The sequence below is a fragment of the Siphateles boraxobius genome, unplaced genomic scaffold (assembly GCF_051911475.1).
Source record: "Siphateles boraxobius isolate OS27281-9 unplaced genomic scaffold, OSU_SipBor_1 77, whole genome shotgun sequence".
NCBI lineage: Eukaryota > Metazoa > Chordata > Actinopteri > Cypriniformes > Leuciscidae > Siphateles > Siphateles boraxobius.
The window spans coordinates 16,545,263-16,563,646 of NW_027509205.1; the positions used below are offsets into that span (position 1 = coordinate 16,545,263).

At 35.9% G+C, this 18,384-nt stretch overlaps 3 protein-coding genes across 3 annotated transcripts in view; all 3 read left to right on the forward strand.

The window, feature by feature from the left end:
* The first annotated feature begins 3,309 nt into the window (after window positions 1-3,309).
* Window positions 3,310-18,384, forward strand: part of hoxc3a (homeobox C3a) — a 38,477-nt gene continuing 23,402 nt past the window's right edge. Inside the window, exon 1 of the mRNA XM_077218930.1 lies at window positions 3,310-4,171. The gene's annotated coding sequence lies outside the window, so the exon portion shown is untranslated. The remainder of the gene's footprint in view (window positions 4,172-18,384) is intronic.
* hoxc6a (homeobox C6a) lies at window positions 8,933-11,747 on the forward strand. Its single transcript, XM_077218927.1, has 2 exons — window positions 8,933-10,010; window positions 10,619-11,747. Exons 1-2 carry the CDS (start codon window positions 9,608-9,610, stop codon window positions 10,921-10,923), a joined length of 708 nt encoding a protein of 235 aa, XP_077075042.1. The 5' UTR covers window positions 8,933-9,607; the 3' UTR covers window positions 10,924-11,747.
* hoxc5a (homeobox C5a) lies at window positions 12,740-18,021 on the forward strand. The gene is made up of 2 exons (XM_077218929.1): window positions 12,740-13,397; window positions 14,251-18,021. Exons 1-2 carry the CDS (start codon window positions 12,911-12,913, stop codon window positions 14,463-14,465), a joined length of 702 nt encoding a protein of 233 aa, XP_077075044.1. The 5' UTR covers window positions 12,740-12,910; the 3' UTR covers window positions 14,466-18,021.

Sequence of the window (18,384 nt, forward strand, 5' to 3'; positions counted from 1 at the left end):
ATTATTAACTGTTTTTAATTGAAAACTTTTCAAGCTTTGAAAGATTGTCTCTACATCGCAACTCAATCTCAAACTCAAAAAACCAACGGCTGTCTTTTGAATTCCCCGTTTAATAAGAAATTGTATCCGTCCAAGCAAAATGGCGCGATCAAGTCAGACATAATGCAAAATTTAAAGCAGATCTAAATTGTGCAAATAAATATAATGCCTTTATCATGCATTTTTTGTTTTATTGTCAGGTACTTAGCATGTGAAATTTCAACATAATCATGAAATTTCTCAGTTTCAGTTCATTTTGTACAATTCCACCTCACAAAACATATTTACCCCACATCCGTACCTAACATTTCCAAATGATGGCACCGTGTGTGAATCCATCAAGTTATTTCTTGTCAAAGATAAAGAATCTTCTTAAAAGTTGATCTTGCTAAGAAGATTTACTCAAAGCAAAATAACAACACTGGGAAACATAAGCGGACAGGTCACAGGTCTCGGCCTTGCTATAAGACATTAAGGGTATTTTCTATAATGAATCACTGATACAAGTTACTGAAATCTTGCAAAAGTGTATCCTTTTGCAATATTTATATACAAAGCACGCTACTCTTTTTACATTTTTAAAATGTACAGTCTTCTCTTGTCTAGCAAACAGACTCATTTGTTGTTCAACGACGTCCATTGGCCATTGTCCATTGACGAGGAATACTGTCTTATTTTCTATACAAAAAAAATAATTTTAAAATTAAAAGATTTATTTGTGCTATAAAATGTATTTGGATGTTTACAGAAGACGCCTTCCAGAAGACACGCGAGCTAGAATATTATCAATGCCAATACTTGTCTTATTCAAAGACGAAAGGATTCAAGAGCAATATTTACATGTGCCTTCTATTGCATTATTTTAGCACACAACACAAATCTGACAGAATATGCAACATGACGTAGGAACGGGAGCAATCTAATTAGTAGCTACAAATCTGTGTTTTAAAGCAGGTTTATGATAATGCTTCGACATTTAAAATGGCTTTAAAAGTATTAAAATATCACTATCACCATTAAAATCCTAGTGTGGCCTACCTTATGTGCGAGTGTTCAAAAGTGTTGTCTCTTTTACAACTTTTAATGGCAGGTCATAACAGTAGACTAGTGCCCAATAAAGCAGCCACAATTAGGCTGATGATGACATAACAAAGACTGGGCTAATATAAGCAATATATGGATTAAATTATAATAATAATAATAGAATATCAGAATTTATTTTCAATGCCAACGAGATTTAATGCGTTATAGGAAAATAGTTTCCAACGAGCCAAACCACAGCCAAGTAGGCCTATAAGGTATTTCATATAATATTTCCAGATTGATTCAAACGAATATTAAAATTCTGTATATCTCAAAACAGATACCAATGATTAAAGTGTAGTATACCTCTTAAGAACTTGAAACAGGAAAGATACACGTTTTGATTCTTGATACGCAAGATTCTTGAACATTTTTTTTGCGTTTGCATGTACACAATATTGTCTACTATTGCTGCTGATGATAATAATAATAATAATAATTAACGTGTTTATTTCACTCTCCTTTTGTTGGGATGGTGTTGGAGGGTCACTGTTGTAAAAAAAAAAGATGAAAAAAAAAGAAGATATTTTAATTAAGGCATAGACCTTTTCAGGAAGTTCCGGTGGTAGTGACAATTGCAGTGGTCATTGTCCATCCGCCTTGCCTTTGTATTGCACTGCTGTTACATTCCAAATGAGGGCTTTACTATACCTGCAGTAAACTTTATTGGTGGTGTAAACCCGACAGTGTCGCATCCGGGCAGACGTTTTTGCCTTTTGATTTCTGTGCAGTGCAGACAGGCTAGAACAAGACACCAGGAAAGCAACGTGGACGTGGGGCTGCTTTGAGTGTATGTATGCAAGGGTGCATGTATATGTTTGTGTGATATTTTATTTTATTGTATTTTATAAGAGTGGAAGTTGTCATATTTGTACACATATTTACATTCTGTTTATGGTTGCGCTATCAAATTAGAAAAAAAAACAAGTTGTTCCTGAAAAGCAACAAATTAAAGGGGGAAATCTTACCCCGCTCTTGGCTATGTTCGTTAGTGTAAGTATTTGTGCATGTATTTATTTTTTTTATTTTTTTTTATTAGAGTGTGTTCGATATTTGTACGTAGATTTGCGTTCTGTGTATATTTGTGGTATGAAACTAAAAAAATAGGAGTGAAATAGGCCTACATGAATTAAGCCTAAAGGAAAAACTTACACAGCTTTCATAAAGTTTTTTTTTTTTTAACTTTTGTCGATTTGTTTAGCCAAAAAATCGTTTAGTTAATATGTATTATTGTCATAAAATAGCTTTGGCTGTATTGTCTTGACTGGTTTTGTTTTTGCTCAATTGCAATTGTTTCCATACATTAGCCTACATGTTACATATTTTAAGGATATCTCATTTAATTTTCTTTAATGCTATCATCTTGCAATTAATGATTCTGATACTTATCAATTAACCAATCAAGATCATATAACGAATTTCGTTTGAAGAAAACAAATGACCTGCAACTACATTGATATACATAGCGTTAACTATTGAAGAATAACGTAAAGCTTTATTAAAACATATACATGCGTGCACCATAATACAACACTGAACTGTACATTTCTGAACTTTGACGTTGTTACAGTGTTAAGCTTAACATCACTGAATCAACATCATTGAACATCATTGAATCAATAATCATATTTGATTTCTCTTTAACAATAAATTGATAAAGCATTATCTGACAGAGAGGACTGTTCATTTTGCATTATTATTAGTTGTTCAGTACAGACATTTGACAGCACAAGAGTCAAACTACTGTTGTTTAAAAAATGTCAAAAGTTTTTTTTTTGGAAATAGGCCAGCATATAATTAAGAATATTTGCAATAGCAAGTTTTTGTAACTTAATTTTGTTCTCTTTTGCAAGTGCGTCTGTACACAATGGATAGTAGCTACAAATGTGACTTTATGATAATTTTGTGAAATAAGAATAATAGTTAATACTAATGTTCCACGATCTTTATAATTATGTTGCTCTCAAATCCTTGTGAAATGATCATGTGATTATTTTAACTTTATCTTTTAAAAAGTTATAATGTGCTCCGATCTGCTAAACGACTAGTCCAAAACAAAACCCCTAATGGGTCAAATGGGGTAAATAGGTTAAACAATGGTTAAAAAATAATTGCTGCATTAAGACTTTTACACCTTTAATTATTAATATCAATACTTTTTTAAACGCATTGTGGGTATAGGCTACAGGACAATGGATATTTCCCTTTATATTTACACATTTAGATTAACAAAATAGGGCTTGCACATGTTATAAACAGACACCTAATACATTTTTGCCCATTATAGCTTATTTATCCTGTTTTACCATTTTCATCATACCCAGATTCGAAAAATGTTAATGTGATCATTAAGCTTTTAATAGTAATTGTACTTCTGTGTTTCACAATAGGCTTTATGACGAATATAAAACTGTTTTCTCAATGCCATCAACTTAGCCAACAAAAAAAAAAAAAAAAAAAAAAAAAAAAGAAGGAAGAAAATGGGAAATGCGATATTTGAGAGAGGGTGAAACGTAACACATTCCTAGTTGTTTAGAGGGGGAATTTACAGCTAAGTAATAAAAGTTTACGACTGAATACACGCGGTCATTGGTTGCGTCAGACCACGTGGTACTCACTCTATGAACATGAACTTTGTGCTGTTGTCTTCCACTGGATATCCCCATCTATCGACTTACGAGCTCGCTGTGGTGTTGAAATGATCTTAGCACCAGCCATTTTTCCCGTTTTCTGTTTATTCACCGTCTAAAGAGGATTTTTAAAACGCAGATAGTATAACACCATCTTGTCTCGTCTGCTTCATCGCTAGTAATGACTGACGTCGCCGCCTCCCCAGTCTCCTTTCTACCCATCTGATCCTCTAGAGGAAAACAGCACTGTTAGCTGGAGCTTGAGGGGTTTCGCGTGCGTAAATATGATAATTTCACCTCGAAAGAGTAAAACATTTAAGAGTACAGGAGCATGGGATCTAGATCCTAGTGCCGTTGCCTATGATGTGCTGCTATCGAACACCATTGAACGTGCGTCACACAGACAACAGCGAACGCTGGTAAGTGAACATATTCTACGCTGCTTATTGGCTTCTTACAGATGTAGCTACATTATATGGTGATTTGACAGTACTGGATTCGTGTCAAACGGGATGTTTAAGAGAGACATGAAACATAGATAAATGTTCTTTTATTGTGTCGTTTTCTCTAATATTGTATGGATTGTGAACGCACAGCCTCGTTGACAAGTGACTTGTGTTATTGCTTTCTGGAACTATTGTTGATTATTAATTGTTTCGGCGAAAATTAATTATAATATTTTTAAGTTTAGTTAAGTTGTCCAAGCGGGTGTGGTTTGGGGTTAATGCGTTTACCTTCAAATAGTTAAATAGCACATGCTTTGTCAGGTTATGTGTTTGATTGTGGTTTTTTGAAACGGGTATGTATTTAATTGCATTTTTGACTTCATAGTAAGCTATAGCTTTAATACAATGTGCAAAATAGACTCAAGAATATCAGGCCTTTTACAAAAATGACTATATTTAACCAATTCAATGTGACTATGTGACACTTATCGGGCTATATTGGTAGCTCTTGTCATATTTTCTTTCTAGATTGCATTTTACTATTCCTCGTTATGTGTGATTATTTACACTGGAAAATGTGAAATATTCATGAGTGAGTTCTATTTTGAGAGACAGGGTTACAATGTAACTAGTATCGTTAATTTGTATCCAAACTGATGAATTCTGGTCGTGTACGTCTGATGACAAACGGGTTGTATAGCTACGCTCACAAAATAATTTACACTTGCTCAACTACTTAAAGCGTAAACGGCTTGTGTTACAAAGCAAACAACTGATTAAACACTCCAGACATATCTGAATATTTGTTAAAACAATCTCTCTCTCTCTCTCTCTCTCTCTCTCTCTCTCTCTCTCTCTCATTCTCTCTCTCTCTCTCACGTGTTCAATCATGTAACACTGTCATTCCGTGAAGACTAAATCAAACAACACTGCCACCTTGTGCCTGCTCCATATGCAAGGCATTATACAGAGCCTAAAATCAGTCAGGGCAACTGCCCACATAAAATTCAGATCTTAATTTTCATGTGGAAATATGTCTCCCATTTGCTGGTGTTTCTGCGTAAAAAGTTTATTTGAAAGGAAACTGATACAATTGCTTTATTATCATACAGATTGATATGCTAGCTAATTAGCACAAACAAATTGCAATTCATATTAATACTCAATTATTTAAATAATAAAGTCATTTCAAAACAAATACAGAAACAGTCCGACTATTTTTAATTATTATTATTAGTTTTATAGTTGTAATGAGACAGTATTGACAAACATGATGCTTTAAATATAATAACCATGGGATAGCATGTTAAAAAAATCCGTTGGTACTCCGCTGACCAAAAAGCTAGAGCTGCGACCTTCAGTCATGGGCCTCTTGAAATCCACATCTGCGGCTGGACTGGGGGAAACAAAAAAAGTGTTAATAATAAAACCAGTTGTTGTGAACATGCATTCCATTTGTAATGGAAGCGTTGAAAAGAAAAGTTTTACTTATGTTGTGTTTATTTGTGAAATTAGAAGTGTGTATGAACATATATATATTTTTTATACAGAAACAGATAATCTGATTTGTAGAGCTATGGTTTGCGTGCACTAATTTTCTCATTTGTTTTAATGGATTGGTAATTTATTAAGGCAGAATGCTTGTGTGTGGGCTCGCATATGGTTCGTCGATGTGCATGTGTGTGTTTGTGTGTAAGTGAGAGACAGAACGCGAGTGGAGGGCGGGGTTCTTCTTTACTGTGAGTCTCCACTTTGCCTCGGAATAATGGCTGTCTTTTGTTTGCCATTAAAAATTGAGTCTATTTAACTAATCCTTATGCCTGTACGTATATAAGGTGCACGAGATTTATTCATTTGTGTATTACAGTTATTCTTAGTGTTAATAGCAAAGTCCTAAACAGGTTTCTGAAATTGACACATTTATTGCCATTTGACTATCATTTGTGTAAACTTTGGGCCAATCTCGTGTCTGCCACCGCTATTGAATTTGAATCATAGAAGGCATAATTCAGTTGCACGAAAATGAAAACAAATTCCAGGCGAACTTTCAATTCCAAACATTTCCTTACAAGAACCGCAGGGCAATATGAGTTCGCTCTACTTCAAAACGCCTTATTCATGGAGGTCATTACGCGGCCACAAAATTTCACAGAATTATCTTGTGCTAGTTAAAAACCATAATGCCCCTTCGGGTCGCGTGTTGTTATAAGTGCTTAGCTGCACACGAGAGCTCTGTTACAGCTGTCACGTTACTATTATGGATTTTGTTTTCGCATAGATACATCGACATATAGATGACAGGGTAGGAAAGTTGGGCTTGGATAAGAGAGCTATAAGACTCATCATTGGAATTTGCAATTGTGAACATCCGTTACAAATAAATAGGCCAATGATAACATTAATTTAACTTTGGAGAATGTGCAGACTAGGCCATTATCGAGCACAGTAAGGATGTGCATAGCTTGCTTTTTCCAGATCATAATCATATCACGTATATTACGCATTGGAAGTAAGGACGATTTTGGTGGACGTTAGTGCGTAGTTTGGTCGAGTGTAAAGAGAATACAGGCCAAACGGGATGTCTATTTATTGCCTCTTCAAACGCTAAAACACAACCGTGCGATTTGTCTTAAGGGCTGCAATAAAACACTTAAAGCTCTTTCTCTGCAGTCACATCAACATACCAACTGCAGACTGAGTGTGGTGTGTTTTACTCGCTACTTCATTCACAAGACTGATGCTGTAAAATAGATCACGATATGAAAAATCTCCCCATCAAAGGCTTTCAGTTCAAAGTCGTTGGAGCAATATTGAACATCAAAGAGTCAGATATATAGATACAACCTAAACTTAGTATGTGATCTCAATTCCGCCAAACTAGCCTACACGTCGGAAGATAGCCATAGTGAAAACAATTAAATGATTTAAGAATTAATAATGCACCTCTGATTTGTTTTCAGCATCGCGCTTTCCTGTTTTTAAATATTTTAGGATATATCCAGTGGCATAGCCTACTAGTTTAATACAAAGGTAATTGAGATATTTTTTAAATTGGAATTGAAAATATAATTATTGCTGTGATTATTTTTAATTTTTAGATTTCATATATTTGAATTGGCAACTGTGCAATATCCACAAACTTAAAAATGTTAAAACGTGTGCATACGCTTTTCACGCAAGAAATATTTTATATTACTGTTATATTTTACTTTTATTAGTTTCTTTCCCACAGTATACATAGTGTAATTTTGTATGAATTAAATCATAGTAATACGTGAAGTTACACACTGCCATATAGATATATTTATTGTATTAACTTAGCGGCGTGTATGCTAATTCATGTTTTTATTACTTTTATTGCAGACCGGTTAAAACTACTACTGCACTACTACTACTACTATTATTAGTAGTAGTAGTATAGTATTATCGGTTTAAACGTCGATGAATTAGCTTCGGAAGATAATTAATCATATTCATATGAAGTAGGTAGCCGTAAACTAATCAAATAGCACTTACCATATTGATGTTTAGAAATTCCTAGTAGACATTCCTAGCAGAGATATAGAGTTAAACTTTGTCGATCTCAAATATTGTCCAAAATAGGACAACCCATCAAAAACATTAATCCTTGATATTGATTTATCCCGATTTTATAGGTACTTTAGAATACAAAGAAAAATTGTATGCATTTAATCAATCGTTAAGCAGATTAGCCTGTTTTATAGCTGTTAAATGCCTTTTCTCACTGTCGGGCTGGAAGTAAATTTTACTGTTCTGTCAATCTCGTGTATTGCGCACCTCTTTCTAAACCACTGTTTTTGGCCTCACACGTCCCGTCATGTGGCCTGCATTAAGGTCATGGAGCATACCCTAACCATTCGGTTAAAACTAGTCCTTTTCCCACTACTGATTCTTTGAACATGATAAAATTGACTGTTCCATTAATATGGCTGCTAGCATTTAACAAAGGAAAACTTTGTTACAAAAAAACAAAATTATATTTGTATTATTTAACATATCGTTGGCAAATATGATCATTTTGAGAAATTCTGAAAAAATATATTTTATCCTTATAAATAAAATCAATACAGTCATCAGAGCCTACTTAAGTTTAAAATGTCTCGTGGTATTTTTTTTTTCATAATCATTCTACATACACTATAAAGTTAAATGCAAATGTTTTAGCTTTCTAATTTTAGCAGCTTTCTGTCCACAAGATAAGAGTCTGGCTGCACAGCCCCCATACATTCAAAGGGGTAATTGCTTCAGAGCTGGAAGTCCTCAGTTGGGTTTGTGACTTTTATGGCACCGAGGCGCGTTTGACGCATTCTTTAGTAAGATGCCCCTTCCCCCCTCCTTACTCAGGTTCTTTTTACCATTGAGATTATCAATACATTACAAATGGGGAAAGGAAAAGAACAGACGTTTCCCCTTCAGCGCAATGAAAGCCCGAGGAAATAGAGATAGAGAAAACAAACGTTACCTATCTACTGAATAATAAAAGAATAGTGTGGTAATTTGACTTGGTGACTGACGACAATGCAGTGAATGTCTATTAATATGATATAAAATGTGTATCAGCGGACATATTCTTAGTTACTTTTAATTTTTTATATGAAATTGTGAAATGCTTCTTAAAAGGGAGGGTAAACAAAATCTTGGTCATTTTCTTTTTTTAAACAAAGAGTTCTATTCATATAATTGGAATGATTAAAATTTTAGTAATATCTTTTTCACAGTAATTGTAATTAAGTAATGAAGTTGTTGCGCCAAAAAGACACGAATACAGTAGTATTGTCATAGTAAAACATAAAAATATAGAATATTTTGGTCTACGTCCGCTACAGTAAGCAGCTGTAAAAAAAACATATTTCAGGCAATTAACTGAGAGGAAAATTAGCTCATTGTAAAATGCATGATCCTTCAGGATAGCCTAAGTCTATATTTATCTTCATAATACACATGGAGAAGATTAACAGATTAACTCGCTGATTAATGCACAAAAATATGTGATTCATTGTTCGTGTGAGTGCGTATTCTGTATTTGTGTGTGTGTTTACTTAAACTTTATCAACTGAAGCCACAAGGATAAGAAGCTACAAGCTCGATATTCCTCCGTATACAGCGCATTCAATTGGCTGAAAGTGGTCAGGTGACGCTGTCATATTGTCCTTCCATGAGCCAAGCCTTGGCTATAACACTTGCTTTGCGCGTCTTAACCGGAGACTGGAAATTAATATTATTGAAATCCTTCTGAAGTTCATTTGAAAGAGAGTTAGGAAAGCAGGCGGGAGACGTGTGTATGTGACAGAAGGAAGCAGACCCCATAGCACAAAGAAAGAAAGTGAGAGATTAAGAGAGGGGAAATAAGATAGGAGGGTGAGTTGATGAGAGGGCGATAGGAAAGGTATGAATTCGTATTTCGCGAACCCGTCGCTCTCGTGCCATTTATCTGGTGGGCAAGAGGTTTTGCCCAACATGCCACTGAACACGACCGCATATGATTCAGTCAGACATTTTTCGTCTTATGGCACCACAGTGACCCAAAACCGGATTTATGCGTCCCCTTTCTATTCACCTCAAGATAACGTTGTGTTTGGATCAAGTCGAGGACCGTACGAGTATGGATCTAACGTGTTTCTTCAAGATAAGGACGTGCTTCCCAGTTGCAGGCAAACTAGTATGGGACTCAGTGCGCAGAGCCACGTTGCCCAGGAGTACAGCCTGGAACAAGCTCGTGCAGGAACACAGGATCAGAAAGGAAACAACGTTCAGATCTACCCGTGGATGCAGCGCATGAACTCGCACAGCGGTGAGTTTTTACTGCGACTTGGGACATACCCTGGTGGAATTGGTCTGTTTTACGATACGTCCTATCAACAGAGTAGCTACATTTTATGGCCTCATAAACCACTACTAAATCATCAGACTATAAAAGCCCCCTTTTCCAGAGAGGGGAATCCCATTTGGCTTCCTCCTTTAATACTCAAGTGCCAAAATTATTTCAAAAACATGTACAATAAGTGTGAGCGCGTTAAAAAAATATCCAAAGAAAAGTGCATTTTGAACAATTTTAAGAGCATTCACTACTATGTTAAAAATGTGACTTAACTTGTCCGATGTACTGTTTGAAAACACACGGTAGGAAAGTTAGTTGAAAGAAATGTTTTAGAAACACTGAAATTCGAAACAAGTTTCGCTTTGCTTTGTGACTGTAATAATGGGTTAAATGCTGAGTATATAGGCTACATTCTTTTGTCAAATTGTTATATTAGTCACCTTATAAAATAGATTTTAAAAATTGCTCTAAGTGAATTATTCCACCAGGATCCCAAACATGTGTTTTATTTTGCATTCAATTAATAATTGATTTGTGTAAACTCTCTTTTTAAAATGCATTTAAACTTTTCCCCACAACAGGAGTTGGGTACGGGTCAGACAGAAGAAGAGGTCGCCAGATTTACTCCAGATACCAAACCTTGGAACTGGAAAAAGAATTTCACTTCAATCGGTATTTAACCAGACGCAGACGCATCGAGATCGCCAACGCTCTGTGTCTAACCGAGCGTCAAATCAAGATCTGGTTCCAGAATAGGCGCATGAAATGGAAGAAAGAGACCAATCTAACTTCTACTGTACCGGGGACCGAATCAACGGGTACTCCTCAAGACACCGAGAAGGAGACCGAGGAGGAAACCGAGGAAGTTAAAAAGATTAAAGATTAGGAAGTCCATTTCTCGTTCTCGAACGCCTGTTAACTGCAACGTAACTACCTAAACGGAGAATTTGCAAATATTAATGCATGGACTGTATACTCTGCTATTCCTTTTGACTGCCCCCTCCTCGTCCGACCTGAACACCATACACAAGCTCTACTACCACCACGCCACTAACATTTACACACGTTGAAACAAATGGAGAGATTAAGAGAGAGGAAGACGCACATGTTATCCACCATAAAGCAATTCACTTCTCTTTGTACTGAAAATAGTTCTTTATTGGCTGCGTGATGACAATGCCACAGCTGAAATGTTTGTGTGGTTCTAGTATTAGCTATCATGTTGCTATAGGCTAGTAGAAAATTACATTAGATGAAAATGTATTCGAATTTGATAGGCTATGTCTCCCAAACTATTAAGCCTCTAAACTGTACCTAAGCATTCCAGAAGTGAAGGAAACTTCTTATATGTACATTCAGTTTTTTTTTTCTTTGTGGATGCATATTTGTACAACGAAACGAACCCTGGCGGGATGAACTATACTACCTAAATCCTTATTACATTTTATTATCCTTTTTTTGTTTTTGTTTTTTTGTTAATATTGCTTTTGCCCCGTCAGTGTTCTGTTGTTCAAAATGCCGCTGTATACTGGCACATTAGCTATTGAGAGAACTTCAAAAAATACATTTCATCATACTTGTAGTTGTGTGCATATAAACTTGTCTTAAAGTGAGAATCACACCAATATGAAAACAAACATATACCTTGGTACGCAATTATATTGTTTGTGTAAACTGTGTATTATTTAATAAAATTCTTGAAAACAAAAACATTTATTGTCTTTATTTTGACTCCAGCCTTGCGCTCTTCACCATTCATAAAGGGTTCTGTAAACTTAAGACTTGAAACACTTGTTCGTTTTGAAGAAGATTTTATTTCGGCCTACATATCTTTGTGAGTTTGTGAGCAATTTGAATCCAAATAACAAATTAAATTCACGGTTACATTGGAGTTTGGTGTATCGTTATAGTGTACTTCATTTAACTCAAATTTAATCTGCCCAATTATCCTAATGGAAAAATGCAACCTATTATTGTTAATCCCTAATGATTAAAGTAGGCTATGTGACGACTTTTCATTCAATAAATAAAGTCCATTCAGCGGCTATGCTTGATTGACAAAACCACATTTGCATTGCATCTAGTGGCACAACGCTAAACCAGTAGATCTGCGATAATATAAAAATAAATCACATTTAGTTTTGTGAAGCCGCTGCAATAAATGCACATACGTTGACGCATTTAAGAGACATGTATGATCATAATGGGGATTAATTTCGCAAATACCCAAGAAAAAAGCAACATACACACGAAACAATCACAAACCATTACCGTGAAACGGGAGAAACACATATTTGTCATATATAGAATATGGATTATCGTGTTGGCCTTGACATTTGATTTGCCATAACATCGTATCGCATAGTATCTTGTTTGTGTGTGTGTGTGTGTGTGTGTGTGTGTGTGTGTGTGTGTGTGTGTGTGTGTGTGTGTGTGTGTGTGTGGTGCCGCTTTGTCCAGTATTAGACGCCAGATGACGCTCTTGTCTAACGGTCTCACCCTTTTAGCCCAGACCCTTAGATGATTTCCATACCGAGAAGTTATCGGACACGTTTCACTGTCTATCAATAACCTCCTGGGGATCAAGCCAATTTATGACTGGCCCAGGAGCTGCACGTGATTCTATTTAAACATTCCATATTTGGGCATTACGCGTCGTATCAAGAAAAAAAAGAAAATGATTTCCTCCTCCTATAAATCCTGCTCTTTTTTAGGACAAGCCCAACGTCCTCTAGAAATACAAATAAAGTCCAATAAACAAATAAAACTTCTAAACAACTTATGTATACTTTATTAGCTGATTCAATCTCTGCTGCGATCGGGTGCTTTTTGTGACTCTCTCTCTAAGGTTACTATATTGTTTTGGAAATAGAATGAGCTCATACGTTGGAAAGTCTTTTTCCAAGCAAACGCAAGACGCCTCCTCTTGTAGAATGCACACTTTTGGCAACTATGGTGTTCACTCTGAGTTTCACGAGTCCAATTACGCGTACGAAGGACTTGATATCGGCGGATCCTTCAGTTCTCAAATCCCCTCCAACTCTTTGAAACGGGAGGTGATAAACACAAGCGACCGTGCAAGGACCAGTGTAGCAGTTCAGCGAACACAGTCCTGTTCAGCTCTGGGCTCTCGTAGCTTTGTAAGCACTCACGGGTACAACCCCCTCAGTCACGGACTGTTGAGCCAAAAAGCCGAGGGGAATATGGAAGTTATGGAGAAGCCCAGCGGCAAGAGCCGCACAGACGATATCAAAATGGAGACTACTTCAGCGATAAAGCAACAAACTAACTCGACTCAGCGTCAGAACCAGTCGCAGCCGCAGATATATCCGTGGATGACAAAGCTACACATGAGCCACGGTAAAGTTACGTTTAAAGTTTGTTTTGGAAGAGAGAGGGAAACTGCACGCATCTCATCCTCGTCATTGCATCTCTTTCCTACGTTTTGTCGCTCCATATTTTTCCTCTTGAGTTTTATAGGCCAAACGCAGGAAATAATAAAACTAGCGGCCGTAAATTTTATGACAAAGGCATCTATTGCTCGTAAACCTGTCCTGTTTCTGTGAAGAGGTGATCTCCGGTCAAATTTATGGAGAAATAATTGGTTAAGAAAAGCAAAAAAAGTATTACATGTAAATGTACTTATTATTTCTTGCTTTAAGCATGAGTTTACATGTTATTCGTGTAAAGTGGAATTTCAAGCGAATCTTTGCACACACATACAGTATCTGGCAGTAGGCTACTTGTTTCCGGTTAGTTGCACTCTGCACCGCTGGAGTAGCTAGTAAAGTACAAAAGTATAATGTCAATTTGTATCCTCTAAGCAGTAAGGCATTGTCTTTTTATGTTTATTTATTTATTTAGGACTTTTTTTAATTTGAGCTCAATATTGTGGGTCAGGACATGTTCGGAAGCTCGTGGCCTTCATACATTTATGATTATTATGGTTGTTTTTTTTATTACGTTTGTGTTATTTCTGTGCATGACCCTTTCTAATTTCAGAATAAATAAATGTTAGCGACATACCACCTGTCCACTGTTTTCATTTTGGATTTCATAATGCTTGATGTATCCATATTTCATTTTATGGATTGTGTTTGGTGGCAACTTCATCAGTGATTATGAAAATATTTTTCCTAGTAATATGCATGAGGACGACAGTCGATCAAATTTCACGTATAGGTAACCCAATATCTTTCTGATGCCACTTCAGAATCTGACGGTAAAAGGTCACGAACCAGTTACACCCGGTACCAGACTCTGGAGTTGGAGAAAGAGTTCCATTTCAACCGATACCTCACACGTCGCAGACGTATCGAGATTGCCAATAACCTCTGCTTGAACGAGCGGCAAATTAAAATTTGGTTCCAGAACCGTCGCATGAAGTGGAAGAAGGACTCAAAGTTGAAAGTGAAAGGAGGACTATAAATAATGTGGTGCACGGCTTCAATTGAAAAAGCCTGAAAATAAAGGCAGTGTTAACTTGAAGCAACAAATGATTAGATTTTGTTGTTGAAAGCAGTAAATGTCTTTCATTTGTCTAAAATATCATGTTGTTGTGTGAATATGTCAATATTTTCGTTATTGATACTGCTCTCTCCCAAAAGGAGATTCTTATTTGAATAATGTATAAGCTTAAACTTTATTTGAATATAATTTACTAAAACCACTTGTATCAATAACCTAAAATAGCATACCGAGGCCTGCATCCAGTTATTGACTTCAATGTAAGTGCAAATAATGTGGTGCTTTGCTTGAACATTGATCAATCTCTCCTTTGCATATTGAATTTTGATGGAACTTTTCTTTTTATCCATTGTACTTTCTGTCGTAAATACATCAAGTAGGCTATAGTTAACCACACTCCATGATAATATTGCAATAACTGTAGTGTCATATTAAACGCTGTCTATCATGTTGTCTGTCAACCAGCAGCCAAATGGTAATTTTATCTCCATTATTATGTCTGTTGAAACACTATGCGTTCCTAACATTTTGCTCTTTAATTGAATATGTTTTTTGGGGCAAATTCTACAGGCAGGCACCTTGGTATTTCTTTTTTATACAGTCTACTCTTATAGGCAAGTACTGTAAGGAGTGGCTTATACCTCTCATACCAAACAAACTACACGACCTATACTTTTGTGTGAACCGCATTTGTATGATCCATTACTTCTGTTATTCTTACCATTTGTTTTCGAAGTTTCATTGTTAAGCCACATCGATACTTTTCCAGTCAATAATGAATCATCACAGTAACAAGATTAAATTGCTAAACATCAGAAAGTTTTGTCAGCTCTGGGTTAAACGCTGTCTGTGTCCAATTAAACCTCCAATGTGGTATCATTGTAAATAAAATCGATGAAACGTAAAGAAAGTCCAATTGGTCTGACAAAACAAAAATAATGAGTCTTTCTTTACACAAATGCATTTTTGCATTCAAGGCCCATTTTATACCTCGTGCAGGGTTAAGAGAAGAAAACCTTCAGCGCGAAATAATATTATTTTGGTAAAATTTTCGTGTATTAATCGAGGACCAATTGTGCATGTGTATACTTCCAGTGATGAGACATGATTGAACTTTAACGCCCTGGTCACTTATTTACAGTAGCCCTTAAACGGAGGCACATAAAACTTTATGACCCCAATAAACTTTTACAGCACTTCCTCTCACCCATCAGACACTGACAACTGTTTCCTTTTTTAACAAATCGGCGGAAGTTTACACAAACATTTCAAAGTGACGTTTTGGTGTACAAAACCCTTAAAACAATAAGATAGTTTGCACATTTAATAAAATAGTTTGCACATTTAATAAAATACTGCGTGCTACTAAATTATAATATAGGCCTACGTTTTTATGCATTTGAAATATGAAACGAAAGTGTAAAGCATATAAAGACGTTTAAAGTGAATTGCTCAAAGCTTATTGTTGAAATTTGTCATTTAGAAAATGAGACATGATGTTAGTCCAGGCCCATGTCAAACAAAGGACATTGGAGCGTTGACTGTGTGAACAAAATGCTAATTTTCGAATGGCTTGTTCTACTCAGGTTCTTTTACGCTTTACTGTTGGTTTCACATAGGCTCTAGTTTTTCTTAATTCATGCCTTCTCGGCGCTCTCGATGTATTTGAAATGCTACCGAACGTTTTAATACTCCATGTTTCTGAATGCTAACATTATATACACACACTAAGTTGAAAATAAAAACAGTCAGCTACAGTCAATTTATACTACGGTTTCAATAGTGCTTTAATTTTAGAATCGTCTCACTCACCTATATTGGAGATTCAATGTAAATTTCCACGCTTCTTTCAATTTCTACACTCGCTATCTTGACCACATTGCCAGTTACTGTGGTTACTATGTTGCTTTTTACACAAACCCCTCTTTTTTTAGCTCTCTTGCCACGTATTTTGAAGTTTTGAAGGTTATTTATGCCAATTGCCCAAAGCAAGACCAGTGACTGGTGCAGGAAGAGCACGTGGGGTCATTAAAGTGGGTTTTATGGCCTGCAAGACCTGACAAACCCTCAATATATTTACATCATATATAATGTTAACTGTCCGTAATCGCAGCTGTTGGCTAGTCTTATCTCTGAGAGAAAGGCTTAGAGCCTGTTAGTGCGGGTTACTCGCGTCAGGGTCTGCAGAAGTTCGACTCTCCCAAATGGATCCCAGGCGGTTGCAGTAAGTTAATAATCTTGTTTTTCTCTTTTTAATTAAATATGTACTTTCCTCCGCAACACCCACGGGAATTAATCAAGGATGTAATTCAATAGTTCATGGAGAAATTGTGTCAAGTGGTGCGCAAATGTGTCCTCATCTGTTCAGTTTTGATCAATTTTCAACGTTTGTGCATTTGTATATTACTGTTAATTTGGCGTTGATATGGAATTATTGTTCTGGCAGCAGCTTGAAATCTAATTCTGTATACCATGACTCATATGTATTCAAAACATCTTGTATGCATCTTAAAAGCATTGCGCATGTGTGAAGAGCTTTACCTTGGATCGTAATTAATATTCACTTAAGTATTTGCTTTTAGCTAGTAGCTATATCCAATCACAGAATGTGCGTATATCAAAATACTAGTGAAAAATGCTTAGTTTGTCCCTAGGATGTGTATGTTGTGGTAAAAGTGACGGTGAAGGACTAAGAAGTTAAGTGATCTCGTATTGGTTTGCAGATGAGAGCGCAGAACATATATCTTTAGATCGGACATAATGTGGGGTCATGTGCAGGGCAGAGAAGATTTGGTGTTGTGTGGTGGGGTCATGTACAGGGCAGTGTGCAGTCACATGATTAACTTAACCAAAAACATAACTGAAATGACTCCAAATGGTTCAAAGTCACATGAAAAATATACATTTTATTCAAAGCAAATGAAACAAATTGGACCACTGTTATTTGTCGGTTTTCAACTCCGGATATTCAGTGGTCTTTATTTGACAGATGAGGCTCCACTTGACCATTATAATCATGGTATGAAAAGTATAAGCCATATCTTACTTTATGATGTTGTGCTTGGAAACAGAATAAGTCAGACCCTGTTCATCCACAATGTTCTCTTTAATCTGTGCACAGCGATCTTGGCTGAACAGGAACTCCACCGCCATCGTCATACTGCTCTGTTTCTATTTAGTGAAGGCCTGTGGTATATTCTGAGAGTTATTTCAAATGAAAAGAACCAATGCCCCAGTTTCTAACTCATGTATAACCTTTGCACAGCAAAAGGGCCTGTGTTCAAAAAAAATAATTATGAAGAAAAACCAAGATTAAAGGTTATTGATCTCCCAAACAGTAATTGTAATTTTTTAATATACATAGTTTAAGGAAAAGAGCCGAGTTTCAGATACAACTATAACTGTCAGTTTTATGGGGGTATTTATTTATTGTTTTGCCATTCATTTGTTTCCAGTTGTAAGATGGCTTTAATTACAAACTTTCATGAGTTTTAATAAAGCAAACTGTGGATTGCAATTAATGTGCCACCATTTTATGTCTTTAACCATTTCAGTTCTGTTTACCCTGTTTTCTTAAACAAAACAACATCCTTCAAATGCAAAAAAAAAAAAAAAACCCAAAAAAACCGAACATGACATGACTTGCCATTACTTTGAGATGTTAATATAAGATATAATGTCAGATTTTGCAAATATTTCACAAAACAGCTTTGTACAGTTTGCTCACTCACTGCAATTTGTGGTTTGTAGCATAAGTGGTTTGTGTCTGGTTGCAAATATCATGAGTATCATGAGCTGTAAATTCCATGGCTTGCCAAAGTTCTTTCCTCCAGGCTTACTGTTAAATAAATGCTTTTTTTGTTTTGTTTTTTTATTTTAT